A 21,453-nucleotide genomic window follows, 5' to 3' on the forward strand; every position below is an offset into this window, starting at 1 on the left:
GTACAGTATATGTACGTAATTTGTCACTGATTCAATAGAAATATGATTTGAAATGCTGACTTATTGGTGTGAGTTTTATTGTTAGTGTAAATGTGGGAAATGTCATGTAGTTAGACATGACTACGGGGAGGAAATGAGGAGAAATGGCCTCAGTGTACTTACTTTATCTCAGTATTTATCATTCTTCAAATCATTGTTGGAATAAAAGTGATTAGTGTGGCTGGACAGTACCTTGTGATTGCTGACCATAGGTGAAATTGGTCGAATAAAAATATAATTTTTCTTTACTCCCACAGGAAAAATATATCACTCCTGAATCAAAACAGCAGTTAAAATTATGATTGTTCTTAATTACAAAGTAAATGTGGGATATCAATAATAATTGTTTGTATATAGCAGGGGTCTGCAACCTGCGGCTCTTTAACACCGCCCTAGTGGCCCCCAGGAGCTTTTTCAAAAATATATGGAAATAAAAAAAGAATGGGAAAAAATATGTGAGTGTGAATGTTGTCTGTCTATCTGTGTTGGCCCTGCGATGAGCTGGCGACTTGTCCAGGGTGTACCCCGCCTTCCGCCCGATTGTAGCTGAGATAGGCGCCAGCGCCCCCCGCGACCCCAAAAGGGAATAAGCGGTAGAAAATGGATGGATGGATGGATGGGAAAAAATATATTTGTGTTTTAAAAAGGTTTCTGTAGGACGGGGTTGGCAACCCGCGGCTCTTTAGCGCTGCCCTAGTGGCTCTCTAGAGCTTTTTCAAAAATATTTTAAAAATGGAAACAAATGAGGGGGGAAAAAACATATGTTTTGTTTTAATATGGTTTATGTTGGAGGACAAACATGACACAAACCTCCTTAATTGTTATAAAGCACACTGTTTATATTAAACATGCTTTATGATTCAAGTTTTTGCTGAGCGCCGTTTTGTCCTACTAATTTTGGCGGTCCTTGAACTCACCCTAGTTTGCTTACATGTATAACTTTCTCCGACTTTCTAAGACGTGTTTTATGCCACCTCTTTTTACGTCTTAAATTTGTCCACCAAACTTTTAACGTTGTGCGTGAATGTACAAAGGTGAGTTTTGTTGATGTTATTGACTTGTGTGGAGTGCTAATCAGACATATTTGGTCACTGCATGACTGCAAGCTAATCGATGCTAACATGCTATTTAGGCGAGCTATATGTACATATTGCATCATTATGCCTCATTTGTAGCTAGATTTGAGCTCATTTAGTTTCCTTTAAGTCCTTATAATTCGATTTATATCTCCATCCATCCATCCATTCATCATCATCCGCTTATCCGAGGTTGGGTCGCGGAGGCAGCAGCCTAAGCAGGGAAGCCCAGACTTCCTTCTCCCCAGCCACTTCGTCTAGCTCTTCCCGGGGGATCCCGAGGCATTCCCAGGCCAGCCGGGAGACATAGTCTTCCCAACGTGTCCTGGGTCTTCCCCGTGGCCTCCTACCAGCTGGACGTGCCCTAAACACCTCCCTAGGGAGGCGTTCGGGTGGCATCCTGACCAGATGCCCAAACCACCTCATCTGGCTCCTCTCCATGTGGAGGAGCAGCGGCTTTACTTTGAGTTCCTCCCGGATGGCAGAGCTTCTCACCCTATCTCTAAGGGAGAGACCTGGAAACTCATTTGGGCCGCTTGTACCCGTGATCTTGTCCTTTCGGTCATAACCCAAAGCTCATGACCATAGGTGAGGATGGGAACGTAGATCGACCGGTAAATTGAGAGCTTTGCCTTCCGGCTCAGCTCCTTCTTCACCACAACGGATCGATACAACGTCCGCATTACTGAAGACGCCGCACCGATGCGCCTGTCGATCTCACCATCCACTCTTCCCCCACTCGTGAACACACTATCTGTGTTCTCTCATGACACACTACCTGTATGTAATATGGCTTTTAATTTTTTGCAGCTCCAGACAAATTTGTTTTTGTATTTTTGGTCCAACTTGGCTCTTCCAACATTTGCCGACCCCTGCTCTAAGTCATGTAAACATCTGAGTGTGTTCCATTCTCATGTTTATTCTTCAGAAAGGTGCTGCCGATGGAGCGCTTTCCATTTTTGAACAATGCCTGAGCTTAAGGTAGTAACAAACGCTGACTGTGCGTGTTTGCTTTCTTATTTTCCAATCAGACGGCCGGTTTTCAGGAGACTCTGACAGAAGTAGAGATGTTAGCTCTCATAGTGGGCTGCGTGTGTCACGACTTGGACCACCGGGGCACCAACAACGCGTTCCAGGCGAAGTAAGTGTCTCCTACCGTCTCTGCCAAGCACACAGCCTCCTACATGCTTCCATTGTTGTGTTGCCACCTGCAGCAGCTCAGCAAGAGTCAAGTGACAAGTTGTGTAAGACTTACATAAATGTGTGTTCCACAAGGGTGTTGAGGCCAACAGGTGACATTTGTGCTACCGTAAATTGCTTTGTTTGCTTATCTTAGTTATTGCTTACAGACAATGTAGGAACCAATTTTAATATAGGAATAAAAATGTGCCCAGGGCCGGTTTTTATGTGTGTATTAACAAAAAAGGGAATATAAAGGATGATTCAAAAAGATTACGCCAAAATGATCACTCAATATTTCCCAAAAAATGAAAAACAATAAAAACATAGCTTGAACACGTGTTGTACATAACTTTGAGTATTTATTTCATGCTCAATATGACATACTTGCCAACCTTGAGACCTCCGAATTTGGGAGATTATGGGTGGGGGGTATTTGAGGTGGGCGGGGTTGGGGTGGGCAGAGCGTGCCGGGGGCAGGGTTAAGGGGAGAGGAGTTTATTTATAGCTAGAATTCACAGAGATTGAAGTATTATACATATATATATATATATATATAATACTTGAATATCAGTGTTCATTAATTTACACATATACAGTATTTTTCGGATTATAAATCACTCCGGAGTATTAAAAATGCATAATAAAGAAGGAAAAAAACATAAATACGTCGCACTGGAGTATAAGTCGCATTTTGCGGGGAAATTTATTTGATAAAATCCAACACCAAGAATAGACATTTGAAAGGCAATTTAAAATAAATGAATAATAGTGAACAACAGGCTGAATAAGTGTAGGTTATATGAGGCATAAATAACCAACTGCTATGTTAACCTAACATATTATGGTAAGAGTCATTCAAATAACTATAACATATAGAACATGCTATACCTTTACCAAACTATCTGTCACTCATAATCCATAAATTCCATGACATTTTCTTCCTCGATGTCGCTTCTAAACAACTCTGCCAACTCCAAAGGTATGCGCCGCTTCCTCTTTTCCTTTTCTGCTGCATATTTCACTACATCCAGCTTGTAATCTGCAGTACATGATTTTCTTTTCGCTGCCATTTTTGTTCAGCCCTTCTCAGTTTTTATAAGTTGCCGCCAATGATGAAATAATCCATTTTAATAGCTACGGCAGTAGCATATAGCAGTTAGCATCCCATGACCCACAATGCACTCCTGCCATGACCCTCCCCCGCCGAATTCTTATTGGTTGACGTGTGTGACGATTACTGACATTTTCTTCGTCTCTTCCGCGAATGAGATGAATAATTTTACGGTAATGTGTTATTAATTTCACCCATAAGTCGCTCTGGAGTATATGTCACACCCCCGGCCAAACTATGAAAAAACTCCACAGTGGGAGCAGTTCTAACATGGTGGGGCAGAGTGCTCCAGAGCTTAGGGCCGACCACAGAGAAGGCCCCTGTCTCCTCTGGTTTTAAGTCTGGTCTTGGGCACCACGAGCTAGAGCCGACTCTCGGTCCTCAGAGCGCATGCAGGAGTTTAAATTTGGATGAGGTCCGAGATATAATGAGGTGCCAGTCCGCGCAAGATGGATCACATCACGGAGAAGTTTGCTGAAAAGGAAGATTGAAATGAATTTGAGAGAGCCGACATGGATTAAGAACAGACAAGCCATTGTTTTGTCTGTTCGCAAAAAACAAACATCCTAATTTACGATTTGACTCCCTCGAATGGCCTTGAGGACCAGGCTGTTCTGAAAAACACCCCCGAGGACACCTCAATGATGGACGCTTTTGACCTCCCTCCCTTCTCAACGACACCTGAAGTCGAACTTTTTCAGAGCGGCCTCAGTCTGCAAAAACATTACACCCAAGACAATTGGGCACACATGCACACACCTCCCCTCCCCCACCCCATGCCTTCTCCACCGCTTGTTTTTCCCCTCGGGGCCTTCCAGGGCTACAACTCCACCCGCCCCCTCTGTGCGAGTTGTCGTGATTAAATGTAACGGGTTTATGTGTGCATTGCAAGTTAGGTTTTTTCCCGGAGGTCCAGCCTTTGACTGATATTTTTTTACTCTTCCCCCCTTTCCCAATATCACCTTTTTCCCACCTTTTTTAAGGAGCGCTGTAAAAATAGCTTTTGTATTGTGCTGGTGTACTTATTTTGTAGGCAGCCAGAGGGATTTTATACCAAAACAAACCAATAACATCACTTTAAGTGTAGTTTGGCTGATGTGTCCCCAGTGAATGTTGAATGAGTTCCAACAACCACAGGGAAAAGTAACGTTGGATGCTGATTATTATTTTTTTGTTTTTGTGTGTGTGTGTGTGTGTGTGTGTGTGTGTGTGTGTGTGTGTGTGTGTGTGTGTGTGTGTGTGTGTGTGTGTGTGTGTGTGTGTGTGTGTGTGTGTGTGTGTGTGTGTGTGTGTGGACATGCACATGCCAGGACGGGCTCAGCTCTGGCGCTGCTTTATGGCACCTCGGCTACACTGGAGCATCACCACTTCAACCACGCTGTCATGATCCTGCAAAGCGAGGTGAGCCATTTTTCTTTTGTTCCGCTGTTCTTGTTGTTGTGTTCTGTTTGTTGCAAAGTCGAACTCCAGATGTTGGCGCAGTGGGAGAGTGGTCGTGCGCAACCCGAGCGTCCCTGGTTCAATTCCCACCTAGTACCAACCTCGTCACGTCCGTTGTGTCCTGAGCAAGACACTTCACCCTTGCTCCTGATGGGTGCTGGTTGGCGCCTTGCATGGCAGCTCCCTCCATCAGTGTGTGAATGTGTGTGTGAATGTGGAAGTAGTGTCAAAGCGCTTTGAGTACCTTGAAGGTAGAAAAGCGCTATACAAGTACAACCCATTTATTTATTTATTTATGTTCTGTTCATGCTAATGAGTGCACACACCTGCATTTGTGCAGCACAAAGCTGTGCACATGGGGCCCATGTAAACTGGTCAGTCTATGTTTTGGTCATTCAGCTTTCTTTTCATTAATGGAGCACCCCCCCCCCCCCCCCCCCCCCCCCAAAAAAAAACAAAAAACGATTGGTAAAAAATTACGAAAAAACACGAAACAAAAAACGGAAAAACAGAGCAAAAACGTAGTCTTAATTTTCAAAGTACAAGTTACTACGTGTGTCTGTGGATCTGGCAAAAATGTCTTTAGAGGCCGACACAGAAACATTTTTAGACATTGCACAACAAACTAATCTACAGATTTCTCTACCATCCATTTCCTACTGCTTATTCCCCTTTTTTTTTTTTTTTTTTTTTTGGGGTCGCGGGGGGCGCTGGCGCCTATTTCAGCTACAATCGGGCGGAAGGCGGGGTACACCCTGGACAAGTCGCCACCTCATCACAGGGCCAACACAGATAGACAGACAACATTCACACTCACATTCACACACTAGGGACCATTTAGTGTTGCCAATCAACCTATCCCCAGGTGCATGTCTTTGGAGGTGGGAGGGGCCTATCCCCAGGTGCATGTCTTTGGAGGTGGGAGGGGCCTATCCTCAGGTGCATGTCTTTGGAAGTGGGAGGAAGCCGGAGTACCCGGAGGGAACCCACGCATTCACGGGGAGAACATGCAAACTCCACACAGAAAGATCCTGAGCCCGGGATTTGAACCCAGGACTGCAGGACCTTCGTATTGTGAGGCAGACGCACTAACCCCTCTTCCACCGTGAAGCCCGATTTCTCTACCACGGGTGTCAATTTTTTAGCTCAGGAGACGAGTTCAGTTCAGTTCAGTTCCAGTGTATTTTGACCATGCATACGATGCAATGTAACGCATCACATATTGCCATTTGTTTCATGACAGCACTTCCGAAAAGGAGTAGGAAGAAGCAGAGCTTATGTAATCCTACCCCTTTTCCTTTTCTTGTTCTCTGTTTGTTGTAGAACAGTGAATAAATAAAGAATAAATAAATAATATACCATAAGTAAGTACCGTATTTTTCGGAGTATAAGTCGCACCTGCCGAAAATGCATAATAAAGAAGGAAAAAAAACATATAAGTCGCACTGTAGTATAAGTCACATTTTTGGGGGAATTTATTTGATAAAACCCAACACCAAGAATAGACATTTGAAAGGCAATGTAAAATAAATAAAGAATAGTGAACAACAGGCTGAATAAGTGTAGGTTATATGAGGCATAAATAAGCAACTGCTATGTTAACCTAACATATTATGGTAAGAGTCATTCAAATAACTATAACATATAGAACATGCTATACCTTTACCAAACTATCTGTCACTCATAATCCATAAATCCCAGGAAATCTTATACGTCTAGTCTCTTATGTGAATGAACTAAATAATATTATTTGATATTTTACGTTAATGTGTTAATAATTTGACACATAAGTCGCTCCTGAGTATAAGTCGCACCCCCGGCCAAACTATTAAAAAAACTACGACTTATAGTCCGAAAAATACGGTACTTAGTCCATAAGTACACAAACGTGTACTTCCTGTGTAGGTGACTTTCTAATTTTTATTTTTACATTTTTTTTCCCAAATTCCATTGTATGTTATACTCTTCTGACACCACCAGATGGCAGTATAAGTGTCCACATAAGCGGCCATAAGACCCCAATTCATTACACAATTTTGTAAATAAAAGCTAAAAGGTGCTGTCCACGCATGTGGCCACTAAGGCCTTTCGATAATGTAGACAGGGCCTAAATGTCTATGAAAAAGAATGCCACACTCTCTGCTTTAATGCTGTAGAACCATGTGCTTCCTTCCAGCCATTCCGCAAAGAAAAGTAAATAAAAAAGTAATATTAAAGTAATAAATAAAATCATTATTGCCAGAAACTGACAACAATCCCACAGATACACTCTGTGGTCTTCTCAGAGGAGTGTGATCTGTTGCAATGGAGGGGACCAACTTCATGTCTTTCCATTTAGTTGTTCTATAATGGCCATTGAGACCCATTTCTTCATGCATGTCAGTAATGCTTCTAAGGAAAAAACATGTGTGATGATTAATTGAACAATTTTAAATAGTGGTAAATAGGGCTGGGCGGTATGGCCTTGTATTAATATCTCGATATTTTTAGGCCATGTCACGATACACCATATATATCGGGATATTTTGCCTTAGTCTTGAATGAACACTTGATGCATATAATCACAGCAGTATGATGATTCTATGTGTCTACATTCAAACATTCTTCTTCATACTGCATTCATATATGCTACTTTTAAACTTTCATGCAGAGAGGGAAATCACAACTAAGTTAATTGGCCAAAAGTGTATTTATTAAACAGTTATTAAGCAGTGGCACAAACATTCATGTCATTTCAAAACAGAAAGTGCAAGATTGTCAGAGACATTTTAAAACAAGCTATTAGTGCACTTTTGTGCATGATGTCACTAAGATGACATATAGAAAACAACACCAAATTAAACTGCAGTTTTTGTACAGAACGCCACTACAATAGTTTAAAACAAATAAAGTGCACTTTTGTGCATGATGTCACACATGATATTTCATCCATCCATTCATTTTCTACCGTTTGTTCCCTTTGGGCGGCATAGCTCGGTTGGTAGAGTGGCCGTGTCAGCAACTTGAGGGTTGCAGGTTCGATTCCCACTTGTGCTATCCTAGTTACTGCCGTTGTGTCCTTGGGCAAGACACTTTACCCACCTGCTCCCAGTGCCACCCACACTGCTTTAAATGTAACTTAGATATTGGGTGTCACTATGTAAAGCGCTTTGAGTCACTAGAGAAAAGGGCTATATAAATATAATTCACTTCACTTCACTTTGGGGTCGCGGGGGGGCGCTGATGCAAATATCAGCTATAATCGGGCGGAAGGCGGGGTACACCCTGGACACGTCGCCACCTCATCGCAGCATGATATTTCAATAAGTGTCAAATTAAAATGATCTGCATAATAGGAAATCAAATAGTGTATGTCCTTCACTATGTGGTCGGTTCCTGCAGACGTTATCCTTCTGTTGTTGAGTATTTGTGTCATACGGTGTTGATGTGGAAATGGAAGACGCCCGGCTCAATGGGTCAGTGCATTTTGTTGGTGTGACACCGGCCGAGGTGTTGACATGCAGTTTCAAGCACTCTTCATTCTCTAGCGGGTGACTTTTCACAAGCTACAAAATAGCAGTGCTGCTATTTTTTTTAGCTACGCTTTTGCCGCATACTTGACATATTACGATTGTCTGTCTGTTCAACAGAACAGACAATCGTACCAGATACGCACCTTCTCTCTCTCGTATTACCACTCGCACCGCTCCGCTAGCGCCACAGCTAACGTTACCCAATACCGCTACCTCTCTGCTCCGCCGGAGCTTATGACGTTGCAAGCGCGACAATATGTGACGTATGTAAGAAGATGCGCTTGTTTCATGTCTCTGTGAGAAGGAGAGACAGGAAAGAGTGAGAAAAATCTGTAGTGTAATGCCCCGGGAAAAATACAGCCTATCGCTTGAAACGATAAAAATAGAAATGGCATGATTGACATTTTTCTATGGTGCCCAGCACTAGTGGTAAGTAATAATCATAATATTGCTGATATTGATGGTCATTTGATTTCCTTACTTTGCAGTTTAATTAAATTAGTGCATTGTTGTGGATATAAGGCATAAATAATATGCTGTGATATTGTTTTTATAGTTTTTTTTTTATAGTTACATCTCTCTTCCATGAAGGGCTGAGCGATATATCGATATACTCGATATATCGCGGGTTTGTCTCTGTGCGTTATAGAAAATGACTATATGGTGATATTGGAGTATACGTTCTCACACAGTTGCTTTTAGCTGCGGGCATTACACTACAGGCTCTTCTCACTCTTTCTTGTCTCCTTCTCACAGAGACATAAACCAAGCGCACCTTCTTACACATGTCACGTGTGCAATGTCACATGTGCAATGTCACATGTGCAATGTCACGTGTGCAATGTCACATGTGCAATGTCACGTGTGCAATGTCACATGTGCAATGTCACGTGTGCAATGTCACGTGTGCAATGTCACATGTGCAATGTCACATGTGCAATGTCACGTGTGCAATGTCACGTGTGCAATGTCACATGTGCAATGTCACATGTGCAATGTCACGTGTGCAATGTCACATGTGCAATGTCACATGTGCAATGTCACATGTGCAATGTCACATGTGCAATGTCACGTGTGCAATGTCACGTGTGCAATGTCACATGTGCAATGTCACATGTGCAATGTCACGTGTGCAATGTCACATGTGCAATGTCACATGTGCAATGTCACGTGTGCAATGTCACATGTGCAATGTCACGTGTGCAATGTCACGTGTGCAATGTCACGTGTGCAATGTCACGTGTGCAATGTCACATGTGCAATGTCACGTGTGCAATGTCACATGCTCCCGCGGAGCAGAGAGGTAGCGACATGCTAACGTTTGCTGTGATGCTAACGGTGAGGTGCTGGTGGTATTACGAGAGAGAGAAGGTGCGAATCTGGTAACAAATGGAGGAAGAATTAATTCCCAAGAAAAACAACAGCATACTAAGACTAATACATCTACATAGATGCACCTTCCTGAAAACGACAGTGTTATTCCAGCATCCATTTTTAGGGAGTTTTTTTCCAACGTCCAACATCCATCGTGGTTTGGCTTCAAACGGGAATATGTTCAACATTCATGCGGCAAAAGCGTTGCTAAAAAAAGTAGCAGCACTGCTAATGTAGCAACATTTGAAAAGGGACCCGCTAGAGAATGAGGAGTGCTTGAAACTCTGCATGCCAACATCCCCGGCAGGTGCCACACCAACAAAAATGCCGAAGCAACTACCATATTTCTTTGAATTGCCGCTGGGGCGCTAATTAATTTAAAACCTCTTCTCACTCTTGCGCTTACCAAAGGCATGCGGTAAGAGTAAGCATGCGCTAATTATTATAAAACCTCTTCTTACTCCGGCACTTACCCAAGGTATGCAGTACAAATTTGAGTTTGATGTAAGCTTGGACCTTAAATCCTACTGAATAGCTCTTAGTCTTCTTCCCTTTATGCGATTTCAAATTACCGGTATTGAAATCAGCCTCCTTCATTTTGAAAATAATGACAGGGGAAGTGTCACTCGTGGCGTCACGACTTTGACCCAGCGGTAATACTAAGCAAGCGCTAATTATTTGGGGAAGCGAGTTTGACCCGGCAGTAATTCAAGGTAGGCGCATACTATATACCCTGCGGCAATTAGAGGAAATACGGTATTTCCAAATTGACACCGTATGAAAAAAAAAAAGTCAACAACAGAAGGAGATAACATCTGTAGGAACTTACCACAGAACGAAGGACATAAACTATTTGTTTTCCTATTATGCAGCTCATCTTTATTTGACACTTATTGAAATATCTTGTGTGACATCATGCACAAAAGTGCACTTTATTTGTTTTGAACTGTTGTAGTGGCGTTCTGTACAAAAAGTGAACTTGAATTGAGTGTTATTTTGATAAGTCGTCTTAGTGACATCATGCACAAAAGTGCACTAATAGCTTGTTTTAAAATGTCTCTGGCAATCTTGCACTTTCTGTTTTGTAAATGACATGAATGTTTGTGCCACTGCTTAATAACTGTTTAATAAATACACTTTTGGTCAATTGACTTAGTTGGTATTTCCCTTTCTGCATGAAAGTTAAAAAGTAGCATATATGAATGCAGTATGAAGAAGAATGTTTTAATGTAGACACATAGAATCATCATACTGCTGTGATTATATGCATCAAGTGTTCATTTAAGGCTAAGGCAAAATAAGGAGATATATATGGTGTATAGTGACATGGCCTAAAAATATTGAGATATTAATAAAAGGCCATATCACCCAACCCTAGTTCCATGCACAAAAATGAGAAGAGTTTAATGGTGTTTGCACAGGAGAGCAAACATGCAGCAACTGTATTATGTGCAGCAAGTAAACAAATACATGCTGCCCTCAAATCAATGCAATTACTGAGGCAATAGATTTAATGGGAATTGTTTTGAGAGCGAGAGACATTTTAGCAGGTGGTTGGGGTTTTTGCAAACATGTAATTAAAGACGGTTTGCAGGAGCAGTGAGCAGCAAAGGCTTAGTCGCCGATGTTGTGTTGCGTCATCACGCTGCTGACAACACTAAGCTGACAAATGTTTGCTTGGAATATCATAATAGTTCCTCTTACTACTAGAGCTGTCCTATTAGCATATAAATGAATAGTGCAGCTAATTCAAAGATAAGACGAGGCTCAGGTTGCCATCATGTCACTTCATCCCATTGTGTGCTTTCTAACACTCCCATCCTTCTTACTTTGCTCATTAGTGCCACCCTCTGCTTCAGGAGAAGGTCCCCACTTCTTTATGAATGATGCTGCTGTGTGGTGATCACTTTAAATGATGACTGCAATTACAGACTTCAGAGAGTTGCGAAAGTAAACCAATCAAATGAAATGGATGAGAATGAAATGCAGCTTTTAACGTCACTTCTGTCGGACTCTTGAGTGCATCCCTAATGTTGGCTTGTAAACTGTCCGTTACACCGAATCTGTGCCATTTGTGTCCCCAGAAAATAAAAAGTACAAACGCATGACGAATGTACTTTTTCATGATGCAAATTGTCCTGCACATTGTTCATATATACAAACCCCGTTTCCATATGAGTTGGGAAATTGTGTTAGATGTAAATATAAACAGAATACAATGATTTGCAAATCAAGTTCAAGCCATATTCAGTTGAATATGCTACAAAGACAACATATTTGATGTTCAAACTGATAAACAATTTATTTTCTGCAAACAATCATTAATTTTAGAATTTGATGCCTGCAACACGTGACAAAGCAGTTGGGAAAGGTGGCAATAAATACTGATAAAGTTGAGGAATGCTCATCAAACACTTATTTGGGACATCCCACAGGTGTGCAGGCTAATTGGGAACAGGTGGGTGCCATGATTGGCTATAAAAACAGCTTCCCAAACAATGCTCAGTCTTTCACAAGAAAGGATGGGGTGAGGTACACCCCTTTGTCCACAACTGGGTGAGAAAATTGTCAAACATTTTAAGAACAACCTTTCTCAAAGTGACATTGCAAGAAATTTAGGGATTTCAACATCTACGCTCCATAATATCATCAAAAGGTTCAGAGAATCTGGAGAAATAACTCCACATAAGCGGCATGGCTGGAAACCAACATTGAATGACCGTGACCTTCCATCCCTCAGACAGCACTGTATCAAAAACCCACATCAATCTCTAAAGGATATCACCACATGGGCTCAGGAACACTTCAGAAAACCACTGTCACTAAATACAGTTGGTCGCTACATCTGTAAGTGCAAGTTAAGCTCTACTATGCAAAGCGAAAGCTATTTATCAACAACATCCAGAAACGCCGCCGGCTTCTCTGGGCCCGAGATCATCTAAGATGGACTGATGCAAAGTGGAAAAGTGTTCTGTGGTCTGATGAGTCCACATTTCAAATTGTTTTTGGAAATATTCGACATTGTGTCATCCAGACCAAAGGGGAAGCGAACCATCCAGACTGTTATCGAAGCAAAGTTGAAAAGCCAGCATGTGTGATGGTATGGGGGTGCATTAGTGCCCAAGGCATGGGTAACTTACACGTCTGTGAAGGCACCATTAATGCTGAAAGGTGCATACAGGTTTTGGAACAACATATGCTGCCATCTAAGCGCCGTCTTTTTCATGGACGCCCCTGATTATTTCAGCAAGACAATGCCAAGCCACATTCTGCACGTGTTACAACAGCGTGGCTTCGTAAAAAAAAGTGTGGGTAATTTCCTGGCCCGCCTGCAGTCCAGACCTGTCTCCCATGGAAAATGTGTGGCGCATTATGAAGCGTAAAATAGGACAGCTGAGACCCCGGACTGTTGAAGGACTGAAGCTCTACATAAAACAAGAATGGGAAAGAATTCCACTTTCAAAGCTTCAACAATTAGTTTCCTCAGTTCCCAAACGTTTATTGAGTGTTGTTAAAAGAAAAGGTGATGTAACACAGTGGTGAACATGCCCTTTCCCAACTACTTTGGCACGTGTTGCAGCCATGAAAATCTAAGTTAATTATTATTTGCAAAAAAAATAAAGTTTATGAGTTTGAACATGAAATATGTTGTCTTTGTAGCATATTCAATTGAATATGGCTTGAAAAGGATTTGCAAATCATTGTATTCTGTTTATATTTACATCTAACACAATTTCCCAACTCATATGGAAACGGGGTTTGTATGTCGTAAACAATTCCCGGTGCAATGCATGCATTGGCAACCATGCTTTTCTACGTATCAGATTGTGCACACCGAATGTTTCATGCGTTACAGTCTTCTTCTTCTTCTTCTCTGCAGGGTCACAACATCTTCTCCAACCTCTCGTCGGCTGAATACAGCAACTTGATGCAGCTGCTCAAACAGTCCATTCTGGCAACGGATCTCACTCTTTACTTTGAGTAAGTTATGCTCCAAACACAGCTTCCATCATGATTTCAAGTTGTTGACAACTATGATTGGTGCTTGCTTGATTGCAAAACTTTAGTGCTGGCTTAGTTTGGTTAACAACTCCCCCTGGTGGACTTTATATGACTTACTACTTCTCCTCAGGAACAGAAACACCTTCTTTGACCTTGTCACCAAAGGAGATTACAACTGGAACGTGAAGGCCCACAGGGACATGTGCAGGTGCAACTCTGGATGCTAAAAATTCTCGCTAATGCCCAAAATCTGGAACCACATCATCTCATTTCTCTCTCAGGTCGATGATGATGACGGCGTGCGATCTCGGCGCCGCCACCAAACCTTGGGAAATATCCCGCAAAGTGAGGAAATCTAAGTGATGGATGTGATCCGCAGGGGAAAACTTGCCTTATTTAACAGGTGATATTATCCTCATTTTCAGGTGGCAGAGTTAGTGACCAGCGAGTTCTTCGAGCAGGGCGACCGGGAGAGATCCGAGCTCAAGCTCACGCCCTCGGTGAGTCCATCATCTCGATGGTGTTTGTTTCCCCTCTCGCGACCCCCACATTGGCTCATACTGACTGAGTGACCTGGAAGTGACGAGGGCGAGTGAGTCAGAGCTCCACTTTCTGCCAGACTGCATTGGAGGCAAACACTGACCTTTTTATTCACTCAGCTGGAAACGCACGACGCCCTTAGTGGTCTTTTTCAACTTCCTGTGTGGTGCTGGCACTAACAGCAACATTATCTATCCATCTGCTGTCTAAGAACTGCATCTCTGTTGTGTTTGGACTTGGAGACTTCCTTTTATTGTCTTTCAAATTTGAACTTTACAGTACCGATAAGAATGAGATTTTTTTGCGTTAAAGGGGAACATTATCAGCAGACCTATGCAAGCGTCAATATATACCTTGATGGTGCAGAAAAAAGACTATCTATTTTTTTAACCGGTTTCCGAACTCTAAATGGGTGAATTTTGGCAAATTAAACACCTTTCTGTTTATCGGTCTTTTAGCGATGACGTCAGAACGTGACGTCACCGAGGTAACACAGCCGCCATTTTCAACACATTACAAACACGGGATCTCAGCTCTGTTATTTTCCGTTTTTCGACTATTTTTTGGAACCTTGGAGACATCATGCCTGGTGGGTGTGTTGTCGGAGGGTGTAACAACACTAACAGGGAGGGATTCAAGTTGCACCACTGGCAAAAAAATCAGCCACCAGACCCCATTGAATGTGCCGGAGTGTCTTCACATTTGACCGGTGGTGCTAAGACAGACATGGCACAGAGATGTATGGATAACCTGCAGATGCATTTGCAACGATAAAGTCAACAAAATCACAAAGGTGAGTTTTGTTAATGTTATTGACTTATGTGCTAATCAGACATATTTGGTCGCGGCGTGACTGCCAGCTAATCGATTCTAACATGCTATGCTAATTGATGCTAACATGCTATTTACGCTAGCTGTGTGTACATTTGAAACTAGATACCCACATTTAATGCGAAACAAACACTTACCAATCGACGGATTTAAGTTTCTCCAGTGTCACAAGATGCGAAAGTCCTGATCGTTTGGTCCGCACATTTTACCGGCGATGCTAATAAGGCAGCCATGCTATGGGCCACTTCATTAGGTACACCCATGCTATGGCCGAATAGCGTCAATAGATCCACTATGGACTGGACTCTCACATGATTATGTTAGATCCATTATGGACTGGACTCCCACAATATTATGTTAGATCCACTATGGACCCGACTCTCACACGATAAAGCTAGATCCACTATGGACTGGACTCTCACACTATAATGTTAGATCCACTATGGACTGGACTCTCACTATTATGTTAGATCCACTATGGACTGGACTCCCACTATTATGTTGGATCCAGTATGGACTGGACTCTCACACTATTATGTTAGATCCACTATGGACTGGACTCTCACACTATTATGTTAGATCCACTATGGACTGGACTCTCACACTATTATGTTAGATCCACTATGGACTGGACTCTCACTATTATGTTAGATCCACAATGGACTGGACTCTCACACTATTATGTTAGATCCACTATGGACTGGACTCTCACACTATTATGTTAGATCCACTATGGACTGGACTCTCACTATTATGTTAGATCCACAATGGACTGGACTCTCTCACTATTATGTTAGATCCACTATGGACTGGACTCTCACTATTATGTTAGATCCACTATGGACTGGACTCTCACTATTATGTTAGATCCACTATGGACTGGACTCTCACGCTATTATGTTAGATCCACTATGGACTGGACTCTCACACTATTATGTTAGATCCACTATGGACTGGACTCTCACACTATTATGTTAGATCCACTATGGACTGGACTCTCACTATTATGTTAGATCCACTATGGACTGGACTCTCACACTATTATGTTAGATCCACTATGGACTGGACTCTCACACTATTATGTTGGATCCACTATGGACTGGACTCTCACACTATTATGTTAGATCCACTATGGACTGGACTCTCACTATTATGTTAGATCCACTATGGACTGGACTCTCACACTATTATGTTAGATCCAGTATGGACTGGACTCTCACACTATTACTAGATCCACTATGGACTGGACTCTCACTATTATGTTAGATCCACTATTGACTGGACTCTCACACTATTATGTTAGATCCACTATGGACTGGACTCTCACTATTATGTTAGATCCACTATGGACTGGACTCTCACTATTATGTTAGATCCACTATGGACTGGACTCTCACTATTATGTTAGATCCACTATGGACTGGACTCTCACTATTATGTTAGATCCACTATGGACTGGACTCTCACTATTATGTAAGATCCACTATGGACTGGACTCTCACTATTATGTTAGATCCACTATGGACTGGACTCACACTATTATGTTAGATCCACTATGGACTGGACTCTCACTATTATGTTGGATCCACTATGGACTGGACTCTCACACTATTATGTAAGATCCACTATGGACTGGACTCTCACTATTATGTTAGATCCACTATGGACTGGACTCACACTATTATGTTAGATCCACTATGGACTGGACTCTCACTATTATGTTAGATCCACTATGGACTGGACTCTCACACTATTATGTAAGATCCACTATGGACTGGACTCTCACACTATTATGTTAGATCCACTATGGACTGGACTCTCACTATTATGTTAGATCCACTATGGACTGGACTCTCACACTATTATGTAAGATCCACTATGGACTGGACTCTCACACTATTATGTTAGATCCACTATGGACTGGACTCACACTATTATGTTAGATTCACTATTGACTGGACTCTCACATTATTCACCCACATTTGCGGTCCTCTCCAAGGTTTCTCATAGTCTTTCACATTGACATCCCACTGGGTTGTGAATTCTTCCTTGCCCTCATGTAGGATCTGAACCAAGGATGTGGTTGTGGCTTGTGCAGCCCTTTGAGACACCCTATGAGTGATTTTGGGCTATATAAATAAACATTGATTGATATCAATCGCACGTATTAATCGCAAATTTGTTTAAATTAATTTATGAAATCAACATTTAAAAAAAAACAGAGAATCAGAATCCACTGTGTTGAAAACACCTCCCCTAGTGTTCCAGCAAAGAATTGCATGTCACAGTATAGAAGAATGTACATCAGGGAGGAGCGTGTAGTGACTGTGATGAAGCATCATCCAGGTCTTACATTAGTTTGGATGTGCGCCGCAGACAGGAAGTAGCAAGTCAGCGTGACACATGTCGCCGCAGACAGGAAGTAGCAAGTCAGCGTGACACATGTCGCCGCAGACAGGAAGTAGCAAGTCAGCGTGACACATGTCGCCGCAGACAGGAAGTAGCAAGTCAGCGTGACACATGTCGCCGCAGACAGGAAGTAGCAAGTCAGCGTGACACATGTCGCCGCAGACAGGAAGTAGCAAGTCAGCGTGACACATGTCGCCGCAGACAGGAAGTAGCAAGTCAGCGTGACACATGTCGCCGCAGACAGGAAGTAGCAAGTCAGCGTGACACATGTCGCCGCAGACAGGAAGTAGCAAGTCAGCGTGACACATGTCGCCGCAGACAGGAAGTAGCAAGTCAGCGTGACACATGTCGCCGCAGACAGGAAGTAGCAAGTCAGCGTGACACATGTCGCCGCAGACAGGAAGTAGCAAGTCAGCGTGACACATGTCGCCGCAGACAGGAAGTAGCAAGTCAGCGTGACACATGTCGCCGCAGACAGGAAGTAGCAAGTCAGCGTGACACATGTCGCCGCAGACAGGAAGTAGCAAGTCAGCGTGACACATGTCGCCGCAGACAGGAAGTAGCAAGTCAGCGTGACACATGTCGCCGCAGACAGGAAGTAGCAAGTCAGCGTGACACATGTCGCCGCAGACAGGAAGTAGCAAGTCAGCGTGACACATGTCGCCGCAGACAGGAAGTAGCAAGTCAGCGTGACACATGTCGCCGCAGACAGGAAGTAGCAAGTCAGCGTGACACATGTCGCCGCAGACAGGAAGTAGCAAGTCAGCGTGACACATGTCGCCGCAGACAGGAAGTAGCAAGTCAGCGTGACACATGTCGCCGCAGACAGGAAGTAGCAAGTCAGCGTGACACATGTCGCCGCAGACAGGAAGTAGCAAGTCAGCGTGACACATGTCGCCGCAGACAGGAAGTAGCAAGTCAGCGTGACACATGTCGCCGCAGACAGGAAGTAGCAAGTCAGCGTGACACATGTCGCCGCAGACAGGAAGTAGCAAGTCAGCGTGACACATGTCGCCGCAGACAGGAAGTAGCAAGTCAGCGTGACACATGTCGCCGCAGACAGGAAGTAGCAAGTCAGCGTGACACATGTCGCCGCAGACAGGAAGTAGCAAGTCAGCGTGACACATGTCGCCGCAGACAGGAAGTAGCAAGTCAGCGTGACACATGTCGCCGCAGACAGGAAGTAGCAAGTCAGCGTGACACATGTCGCCGCAGACAGGAAGTAGCAAGTCAGCGTGACACATGTCGCCGCAGACAGGAAGTAGCAAGTCAGCGTGACACATGTCGCCGCAGACAGGAAGTAGCAAGTCAGCGTGACACATGTCGCCGCAGACAGGAAGTAGCAAGTCAGCGTGACACATGTCGCCGCAGACAGGAAGTAGCAAGTCAGCGTGACACATGTCGCCGCAGACAGGAAGTAGCAAGTCAGCGTGACACATGTCGCCGCAGACAGGAAGTAGCAAGTCAGCGTGACACATGTCGCCGCAGACAGGAAGTAGCAAGTCAGCGTGACACATGTCGCCGCAGCACAGCAACATTAAGCAGGCTTTAGGTTATGACTTTTACTAATTGCGTCATTTTGCTGCTCATTTTCGCACATGCAGTCTGTATAATTAATGTGTCTCTTTACTTAGGGGACTTTTTCATGTGCAATTAAGCACAATGACTAATCAAGCCAGGCCACATTGCCAGTCCTTTAATTCAGACCCCCCGCTGTGCGCTTCATGTCAAACTTGCACTGGCTTCTGTGTGGGTGTTGGAAATGAAATGTGAAGTTGTGCTGTAAGTCTCAGCAGCTATCTCTGACACGCAGCCTGCCTCCCAGATCAAGCTGCTAAAGAGGTGGCAGTGCAAATGAGAAATAAGGGATTTTTTTTAAATTTTTTATTGCTAACCTTAACAACTTTTGTTTTTAGTTCTGTCCTCACAGGAATATAAGTGTACAACTTACTCTTGCTGTTTTGTTTTAGGCCATCTTTGATCGAAACAGAAAGGACGAGCTGCCTGGTCTTCAGTTGGAGTGGATTGATGGAATTTGTGCTCCTCTCTACGAGGTAACTTTTGCATGCATGTTATCACAGCGCTCCCAAACTCTGGCCAACCAGCGTATATATATGTATGTATGTATATATATGTATGTGTGTATATATATGTATGTATGTATAATATATGTATGTATATATAATATATGTATGTGTGTATATATATGTATGTGTGTATATATATGTATGTATGTATAATATATGTATGTATATATAATATACACATGTGTATATATATGTATGTATATATATATATATATGTATGTGTGTATATATATGTATGTATATATAATATACACATGTGTATATGTATGTGTGTGTGTGTGTGTGTGTGTGTGTGTGTGTATATATATATATAAATATACATATATATGTGTGTATATATATAAATATACATATATATGTGTGTATATATATATACAAGTATATATGTATATATATATTTATATATATTTATATATATATATATATATATATATATGTGTATTTTTTTTTTTTTTAATCCTTTTTGTCCAGCCGTTCAAGCAAATTATATCTGCTGTCCAGATTTGGTTTACAAAAGCTTGTTGCCTTATCCTTATTTGTATTTGACTTTATGAAATGGAAATATTTAGTTTTTACACATATATATACTGTACATATATATATACATGTGTATGTATATATATATATATATATATATATATATATATACATACATGTATATATGTATATGTATATATATATATATCCATGTATATATGTATAAATATATACGTATATGTATGTATATACACATATGTATATATATGTATATATATATACATATATGTATGTATATATTTATGTGTATATACACATATACACATGCATGTATATATGTACACATATAGATGTGTATATATATATGTATATGCATTAATACATGTACATATATGTGTAGTGTATATATGTGTATAAATGTATATTAGGGCTGTCAAAGTTAACGTGATTATAATATTTTGGAATGGTTTCGGTCACAGCCTTGTGGCAGAAGCTTGAGTCAGGCCCCTCCCCTTTTCAAGGTGAGCCCTGATTGGATGATGGCTCTGAAGGCGTACATCCTTCATCACACGCCATCAAACATCTTTGGAATGAATCTCAGGGTTAAGTAGTCTCACATCCTTGCTTCCTGTTGGTGGAACGGCCAAGAGTCCCAACACGATGGTGTAAATCTTTCCCACCGTCCTTCATCTGCTGTTTCCCCTCACTGCATGAAAGCCCCGCCCACATTCCCATTCAGGATGTTCTTCCACCAACACTTCCCTTATTGAGTGAATGTGCTCCAAGGTTGAATCGGGAGCAGAGTGATCTGTGTGTGCACAAGTTGGCCGACTGAAAGGGACTAACTGTATACTCCATTTCTTTGTCGTCTGTTTAGACGTGAATGGGGGAGGTTGGGCCAGGTATTTGTAAAATAGGCTTCCTTGGTACCCTTGAGCAAGAAAACCCTCACTCAGTAACCTCACCACAGTTAGTATCTTTTTCCTCGCCAGTATGGGATGGATTCCTGAGCAGTGCTCATGTGTGTGGGAATGAGTGCAAGTCCTTGTTTTTCTTTACAGATACTTCGCTGTTCCAAACGGTGAAACCAAAACTAAAGCAGCCCGTCCATGAGAATAATCCGTTCCGGACTCAAAAATATAAACACAAAACACATTTTTTGGAGAACAATCCTGGTTATACATGCTGAAAACAATGTAAAATACTTATAAATGATGAATGGAATAGCTTTTAAACTCTTATTAAAGCCCTCTTGTTGGCGAATACGGCGATGCATGCCTCATTAATACTTTCATGCAGATTCTTTTTTGATAGTGTTTCTCACCTTCTTTATCAAAGTGTTGACACACAACTTTTTTTTTGTCACAGTCATT

The 21,453-nt window shown here is 42.2% G+C and overlaps 1 protein-coding gene across 12 annotated transcripts in view; it reads left to right on the plus strand.

The window, feature by feature from the left end:
- Positions 1-21,453, plus strand: part of pde11a (phosphodiesterase 11a) — a 154,103-nt gene that overhangs the window by 103,808 nt on the left and 28,842 nt on the right. For all 12 annotated transcript variants that reach the window (XM_061880172.1, XM_061880173.1, XM_061880174.1 and 9 more), the window contains 7 exons: positions 2,147-2,256; positions 4,719-4,809; positions 13,615-13,715; positions 13,867-13,944; positions 14,018-14,081; positions 14,162-14,236; positions 19,487-19,570. In XM_061880172.1, coding sequence (XP_061736156.1) covers positions 2,147-2,256; positions 4,719-4,809; positions 13,615-13,715; positions 13,867-13,944; positions 14,018-14,081; positions 14,162-14,236; positions 19,487-19,570 — 603 coding nt within the window. The remainder of the gene's footprint in view (positions 1-2,146; positions 2,257-4,718; positions 4,810-13,614; positions 13,716-13,866; positions 13,945-14,017; positions 14,082-14,161; positions 14,237-19,486; positions 19,571-21,453) is intronic.

This window comes from Nerophis ophidion, linkage group LG19 (assembly GCF_033978795.1).
Source record: "Nerophis ophidion isolate RoL-2023_Sa linkage group LG19, RoL_Noph_v1.0, whole genome shotgun sequence".
NCBI classification, from domain to species: domain Eukaryota; kingdom Metazoa; phylum Chordata; class Actinopteri; order Syngnathiformes; family Syngnathidae; genus Nerophis; species Nerophis ophidion.